This window comes from Diabrotica undecimpunctata, chromosome 7 (assembly GCF_040954645.1).
Source record: "Diabrotica undecimpunctata isolate CICGRU chromosome 7, icDiaUnde3, whole genome shotgun sequence".
Classification (NCBI taxonomy): Eukaryota; Metazoa; Arthropoda; class Insecta; order Coleoptera; family Chrysomelidae; genus Diabrotica; species Diabrotica undecimpunctata.
Genome location: NC_092809.1, coordinates 134,566,336 through 134,573,987, shown reverse-complemented (window position 1 = coordinate 134,573,987; position 7,652 = coordinate 134,566,336). Strand labels below are relative to the sequence as shown.

The window sequence follows — 7,652 nt, the reverse complement described above, 5'->3', positions numbered from 1 at the left end:
TATAATTTAGTAATGTACCTTTAAACTTTGGATAGAATTTAAAATTGAAGCTAATGTAACGAAAGACTAAGGGTGACTATTTGTTACAGCATTAAGGGATTACAGTCACTTTGTGCTTGATATCGACCCAGTCTCTTAATCTGGGGATTATCTTGCAACGGATATTAAGCCTCCTGTTGTGTAATACAACGTTTTTTATTTGTTTTGATTGGGTTGACTATTCTAACTAAAACTCCTCGATTAAACTCAATTTATAATAATTTAAATGTAAACATTTTACACCGATATGCCGTTCTTTCTATGGCTCACAGTAGACTGTGATCTGCCTTTGTTAAATGCGTCGAGAGTAGCGGAATCGATGACGGCCGAAGGCACAATGCCGTAACATGCCGCCCGCCTTGAAAGAACTGCCTTTCAATGATATACAATATTTATAATGGAACATAGTAAAATAAAGAATGAAGTAAAGTCATAATTAAGTAAAGATTACATACGAATTAATAAAGTACAATGTGAAAGTAAATAATATTAAAAAAACTAAACAAATAGAATGTCTATTCATTTTCTATCGGTAGTACGCATAGTTTAGACACAGGTCGTTTAAAAATGACGCGAGCAGTTTTCACAGTAACTACACGAACTACACCGTCCAGTCCAGGATGAACTTCAGTCACTCTTGCCACATCCCATTTTAGTGGAGGAGTCGAGTCTCCTTTGATGATAACCATTATACCTGGTTTCAAACCGCTAGTAGGAGTCTGCCATTTGGTTCTACTCTGTTGATTGCCAAGATATTCCTTCGACCACCTGGTCCAGAAATGCTGAATGATCCTGGTAAGATGTTGAAATCTGCTGAGTCTGTTTTCATTGATATCACCAAAATGAGTTGGAGGTATAGCGTTTAGGGGACCTCCAATCAAAAAATGGCCAGGAGTGAGTATGTCAAGGTCATTGGGGTCATTAGTTAAGGGTGTGAGAGGACGGGAATTCATGCAGGATTTAATTTGAGCGATCACTGTTGAAAACTCCTCTAAAGTGAAACGATTGTTCATCAAAACACGCCTTAAATGATACTTAGCAGTTTTAACTGCAGCTTCCCATAACCCCCGAAATGTGGTGATACTGGAGGTATAAAGTGCCAATTAATTTGATTTTGCGAAAAATATTCCAAATATGCTGTTGAGCAGCTAGGATTGTGAATTAGACTAAATAACTCCCTGAGCTCCCTGTGAGCACCCACAAAATTAGTAGCATTGTCTGAATAAATATTTTTACATAAACCCCTGCGTGACACAAATCTTTTGAAACAGTTTAAAAATGCCTCAGCGCTCAAATTACTAACAATTTCAAGATGAACAGCTTTGGTAGCAAGACATATAAATACACATAGATATGATTTTTGAACCCTACTTCCGCAAAGATTACTGGTCTTGGTTTCAAAAGGTCCTGCATAATCCACACCACAGTTAAGAAATGGACGGCTAGGTGTTACCCTATGGTTCGGGAGTTGACCCATGATGTATTTTTGTGCTGTAGGTTTAACCTTAAAACAAATAACACAATTATGTAAAAATTTTCGTACCGTGCGTCTTCCGGCGATGGGCCAGTAAGTTAATCGAAGAGTAGCCAACAATAGTTGTGGGCTAGCATGTAGATTCCTTATATGCTCTTGCATAATGATCAATTTAGTCAGTTTGTGATTCCTAGGAAGTATAATAGGATGTTTTTGATTAAAACTTAAGTCTGAATGTTTCAGTCTACCTGAAAGTCTCAATAATCCCTTGTCATCAATAAAAGGTGCTAAACTTAAAAGCTCACTACGCTTTGGCAAATCTTGACCTGATTTCAATGCCTCAATGTCAGACGGAAAAGACTGCGCTTGCATTTCCTTTATCAGCCAAACAAGTGCCACTTCTCTTTCTGCTATGCTTAAACAACCAGCCACCCAATTTTCCTTAGATATCCTACAATCTGAAACAAATTTCATACAATATGCTAGTACCTGTTGCAATTTATGTAAATTAGAATACCTGTCAAAGATGTCCACATCTTTGTTAGCCACAAATATTTGACGCTTGACCTTTCTTTCTAGTAAGACATCGTCAAGTTTGACCGCTTTGGGCCAAGATTCCTCTTCAATTTTTAGCCACGATGGTCCGATCCACCAAGACTCATAAGAAATGAGTTGATCCGCATTTACGCCTCTTAAGATAATATCCGCTGGATTGCTCTTAGTTTGAACGTGCCACCATGTCCAGGTTTTAGAAGCCTCTTGTATTTCTGATATACGATTTGATACAAAAGTTTTATAATTGAAGAAGTCCTGAGCTATCCACGATAAGACTATAGTTGAATCAGTCCACATGTATATCCTATCAAATTCAATACCCAATGCTGATATAACTTCACCCACTTATCTGGTGCCTAACAAAGCACCACACAGTTCAAGTCGTGGCAATGAAAGTACGAATGATACGTGGCAATATGATATCGAAATTTCTTCTATAATTTACCCATGCTGTATGTAAATCTAGTGGTATTGACTCATTCCAATGTATTTTTAGTTTCCATAAAGATTGCATAATGAGCTTAGACTTTAGTACAACTGGTCTATAAGTCCTAGAGGATCAAAAAATTGCGCTATCATAGATAACACCGACCGCTTAGTTATTTTAGCAGCATGTATTGTAGTGTTTATTGAATAGTGAAGTTTGTCTTCCTGTGCATCCCAGTAAATTCCCAATGTCTTATTGTTATTGCCTTCTAACAAATAGTGCTTAATTCCTCTTTTAACTGAATCATCCATTTCCAAAACCTCTCCCCGGTTAGAGATCTATTTCCGTAAGCAAAATTCTGCGCCTTCTAGAATATTGCTAATATGTTCCTTTAATATTCTTGCCTCTTCTACAGTATCTACTCCCGTTAGCAAGTCATCAACATAGAAGTCTGAAAGTATAACTTGCGCTGCCTTAGGGAAACTGTCTTTGTTATCATGTGCCAGCTGCTGTAAACATCTGATTGCTAAGTAAGCAGCAGGTGCCGTTCCATATGTAAGTGTGTTAAGTTTATAAACTTTAATCTCTTCTTCTACGTTTGGCCTCCAAAGTAACCGTTGTAAATCTCTCTGCTCCTCGTTAACCCAAATACATCTATACATTCTGGCTATATCAGCCCCTATTATTATATTATGCCTTCTGAATCGAAGTAATATGTTAAACAAATTGTCTTGCAACTTTGGACCCACCATTAGTGATTCGTTAAGAGAAATGCCCGTGTCTGTAGTTGCACTACCATCAAAAACCACTCTGCATTTTGTTGTTGCTGAACCTTGTTTTACCACCGCATGATGAGGTAGGTAATATACCTTGTCTGAATTATTTAAAGTATGCATGTTATCAATGCTCCCAATTTGAGACATATGCTCTAGTTAAATATATTCTTCCATAAAAACTTCATATTGTCTCCGTAATTCACTATCTCTTGCTAATTTTCGTTCCAATGTATGAAATCTTCTAAGTGCCATGCTGAATGATTTACCTAATGGCATGACTGTCGACCTTTCAGGTAAGGTGACTGTAAATGATCCATTCTTATTCCTAAAAGTTGTGTTTTGAAAAGTTTCTTCACAGAACTTATCTTCCTTGGATAAAAACCTCTTCTGTGGAATCTCCTCTATATCCCAAAATTTTTCAATTTTATTTTCCAAAGTAACCTCAGAAGTGAAATGACAATTAACTAGAAAATCTTGCTTATTGTATTGTTTTTTGTATGGAAATATTTTACCGGATATGATCCAGCCGAGTTTAGTTTTTTGCATAAGTGGCTGATTCTTGCCAAGTACCACTTGCCCTACACATAGTAAATTCCAAAAAATACCCGCGCCTAATAGAACGTCAACTTGTCCCGGTGTATTGAAACCTTCATCGTCTAAAAACTCGTGTTGCATTTATACCCACCTTCAAATCTTGAATGTATTGTAGCCTTCACTGATCTTTTAATATTTGTAATACCTTGACCTATCCCAACAACTGGTATATTTATTTTTTGACCTGTTAGTTGCAGCTTCTCTGCTAGGCTGCGTGTAATGAAGTTATATTGAGACCCCGAGTCTAGCAATGCCCTACATTTATGCATGTTTCCAATGTTATCAACCATGTGAATAATGGCTGTTGAAAGTAAAACCTGTTCTTGTACCTCTTCTACCATTTGAGTTGATTTAAAGGAATCTAGTTGAAATCCTTGCCCTATAGTTTGGTTATCAGTTGGAGTTGTATCTAGTCCCAGTGTTGTATCATCAAGCTGAAAACCTTGATCTGAACTTGACTGATTAACTGCCTGTTCATAAGAATTCTGCCCGTGTATTGCTTGTGAAGTAAATGCCTTCTGGTTTTGTGTGCCCGTATTGTTTTGTATGCCAGAACCTCCCATGTGTAACCTGTGTGTGCTAGTACCTTGAATGATGCGTGTATTTTGACCTATCTGATTGTGTATCTGAGTATTTTCCACTTTATTATTAATATCCGAGTGAAGTAAAGTGTGATGCCTCTTTCCGCAAGATCTGCATCCGCCCGATGTGCAATTTTGTACCCTATGTCCAATCCTTAGACAATTCCAACACACATTTGCTTTTCTTACTTCATCTCTTCTCAGTTGTAAAGAAAGCTCCTTAAATTTCTGACATTGATATAGAGAATGATAACTGCCACAGATATGACATGCCTTTCCATTTGTTTCTATGAATGCCCTACTAGTTGTGGGCTGCCTATCCGATCGTCCTTTCGTTTCCCATGATTTGTGAATAGTTGCCTTGTTAACCTCAATGCCTTCTTCCAGATATTGCCTTTTTCTTCGATAAAGTCTAAAAAATTAGCAAGTGTTGAGAAGCTAGCCTTTGGTCCATGTTTCTGCCATTCCCGTTTTGTTGTGATGTCTAATTTACTTTCTAAGATTACCAATAAAATTACGTCCCATGATTCTATTGGTTGACCTAAAGAACTTAATGCCCTAATATCCTTTCTGATTGAATCTAAAAATGTTCGTTATTGAGTACCCGACTCTTTTACTAATTGTGGAAGTTTTATAATCGAATCTATATGACCTTTATTAATTAATTTTGGATTTTCAAACCTATCTTTCAAAAGATCCAAAGCTAACAAATAATTACTGTCGGTTGCCTTTAAACTTTGTATAGTATCCGCTGCTTTATGTTTTAAAGCCCTTTTTAAATAATGAATTGTATTTCTGAATAATAATCTCAATAAATCACTGTAAGACCGAGAACTGTCAATTTTGAAATACGTTTGTGTCATGTCTAATTGGCAAATGCTTTACGTGTTTGGTTCATACGCTGGTGTATGTGAGTTCGAATCCCAATATGAACTTACTTTTTTATTTTTGAAATATTTAATAACCCCACGTTCATTTTATTAAATATATGTAATATACGCAAAAATGCCAAATTTTAAAATAAAATGAAAATTTACAACATAATCCGAGTTGTTGGTTTTTGAAGTTATACTTCTATACGCGCGTTCGACTTTGCACGGGAGTGAATCGGAAATTTGCACGGGAGTAACAAGCCTTAACAAGGTTTAATTTACTGATTTTTCGATCTCTATATAAAGACATCGTTTTCAAATATACAAGTGATAGTAATATTTATTTTTCTATGGCTTTTTGCTTGCCGTTCTGTATATTTAGAAATAATGTTGGGAATAAGTAACAATATATTTAATTGAAATGTTTAATTTACTGACGTTTCGATCTCTATATAAAGAGATCGTTTTCAAATATACAAATGATAGCAATATTTATTTTTCTGTGGATTTTTGCTTGTGGCATTCCGTATTTTTAGGAAGAATGTTGGAAATAAGCCACAATACATCTATTTACATGTTTATTTTACTGACGTTTCGATCTCTAGTACAGAGACCGTTTTTAAAGTTAAGAAAAAAAAAAGAAAATAATATAAGAATATATAAATATAAAATAATAAACAAATAAAATAAATATAACTATAATTTATATCTTTGAAAACGGTCTTTGGATACAGAGATGGAAACTTCAGTAAAAACCTGCAGATAAATATATTGTGGCCTATTTTGAACAATAATATGTAAACAATATAATATTAACGTTAAAATAAAAGTGAGTGTACGCCACTGGATTTTCATACGACTTTCCCCACTTCTACGACTTCAAACGATGACTCACTCTCCCAAATAGTTAAATTAGAGTTTAGTTGATTGTTTCAAATAAGCGAGTACACAAACAAACATATTGGCTATTATCGTTAATGTGTATAAGTATTGAAGGGAAAGAAACTAACGAAGGATATATTTATTATAACTTGAAAAATAAATTAAACAATACAAATAGTAAATAGTAGTTACATTTACATTACACATTATTAAATCGCGAATCGTCTACATTGACATTTAAAAACACAAGTTTTTCCACTTTTCTTGTTAACCGTGTTCTTCTTTTATTTAAAATTAATACTACAATAATTTATGAATATAGTGGTTAAGTTAGGATATACATGGTGATGGTTTTTCCACCACTGTAATGAACAGTTCCAATCTCCGTTCGAAATTTTTTGTTGGTAATATCATCAGACAAATACATGTCGACATCTTTTATATCTCTCGATACAGGTGTATGTTTAGATGAATCATGTCCAATTAATTCATCAAAAATACACCATGGGCTTAAGTCATTTTTATCAGTTTCTTTTTCTTGCACTGGTTGATTTTCAATAGTACAATCTTCTTTTTCTTTTTTTATAGAAGTAACCAGCTTCGCAACTCTTTCTTTTGTTTTTTTACCTTCATTTTTATCAGAAAATCCCTGCATTTTAAATCATTATTTGTCATTTACGAATCTACGGTTTCTCACTGGCAAGCCAACTAGATAGCTCACCTCGTGGTAACCAAAAGACGTATCAACAACTAGATGGCGCCATTCGAAAACCGTATCAAGATTTATCATTCTCTCTCTGACTTGCGAGGAGATAGGAGTAGTGTCAGGGCCGAACTTACCCTATAGGTGTATTATCTGTGATTAGTGTTGTGAAAAGTTATAGCGGAATTTTATCAAAAAAAGGATTTTAAATAAAATGGCCTCTGTAACGCATAAGTGTGTTTACGCGGGATGTTTTGAAAGAAACGATGGAACAAATAATAATATATCTTTCTTTAAATTTCCCCTGAAAGACGTAGAGCGCACAAAAATTTGGCAAAGAAATTGCGGGAATATTGATATTTTATTGATGGATATCAGTGACCTGAAACAGAGGGTAATTTGCCAGCATCATTTTACAGTGGAACATATTTACCAAAGTGGCCAAAGAAAATTATTAAGGAAAAATGCAGTTCCTCTAAAATTTATACAGTTAGCAACCGTTTTAGGTGAGTATTCAACTTTGGAAATATTTTTATGTTTGCCTAATGCGCTTTGTCAATGAGAATAATACTGTTAAAATATATTTTATATAAAATCAGTTGATATTGAGTGATTTATATATTTTTTATACAATTAAATCAAAAGAGATTTTTTTAATATGAATTCGTTGTTAGTATCATCATCATCATCATCATCACTGGCTCGACAACCCTTTTTGGGTCCTGGCCTGTTCCAGGATTCTTCTCCAT

General features: G+C 34.8%; 3 protein-coding genes across 3 annotated transcripts; all 3 read right to left on the bottom strand.

The window, feature by feature from the left end:
- Nucleotides 1-1,063: 1,063 nt before the first annotated feature.
- On the bottom strand, nt 1,064-2,365 carry LOC140446641 (uncharacterized). The gene has a single exon (XM_072539229.1). The coding sequence runs from the start codon at nt 2,363-2,365 to the stop codon at nt 1,064-1,066; it is 1,302 nt and encodes a 433-aa protein (XP_072395330.1).
- A 468-nt stretch (nt 2,366-2,833) lies between these two features.
- LOC140446640 (uncharacterized) lies at nt 2,834-3,391 on the bottom strand. Its single transcript, XM_072539228.1, has one exon. The coding sequence runs from the start codon at nt 3,389-3,391 to the stop codon at nt 2,834-2,836; it is 558 nt and encodes a 185-aa protein (XP_072395329.1).
- Nucleotides 3,392-3,427: 36 nt separating this feature from the next.
- LOC140446639 (uncharacterized) lies at nt 3,428-4,971 on the bottom strand. The gene is made up of 3 exons (XM_072539227.1): nt 4,940-4,971; nt 3,957-4,858; nt 3,428-3,849 (listed from the first exon to the last, which is right to left on the bottom strand). Exons 1-3 carry the CDS (start codon nt 4,969-4,971, stop codon nt 3,428-3,430), a joined length of 1,356 nt encoding a protein of 451 aa, XP_072395328.1.
- Nucleotides 4,972-7,652: the final 2,681 nt, after the last annotated feature.

Coding starts and splice junctions, on each gene's coding strand:
- LOC140446640 (XM_072539228.1), bottom strand. CDS start 3,391: ATGCATACTTTAAATAATTCAGACAAGGTATATTACCTACCTCATCAT.
- LOC140446639 (XM_072539227.1), bottom strand. CDS start 4,971: ATGGGACGTAATTTTATTGGTAATCTTAGAAA. Junction 4,859..4,939: donor TTTATTGGTAATCTTAGAAA/GTAAATTAGACA, acceptor CTAATTTTTTAG/ACTTTATCGAAGAAAAAGGC. Junction 3,850..3,956: donor AATACATTCAAGATTTGAAG/GTGGGTATAAAT, acceptor TACTATGTGTAG/GGCAAGTGGTACTTGGCAAG.
- LOC140446641 (XM_072539229.1), bottom strand. CDS start 2,365: ATGTGGACTGATTCAACTATAGTCTTATCGTGGATAGCTCAGGACTTC.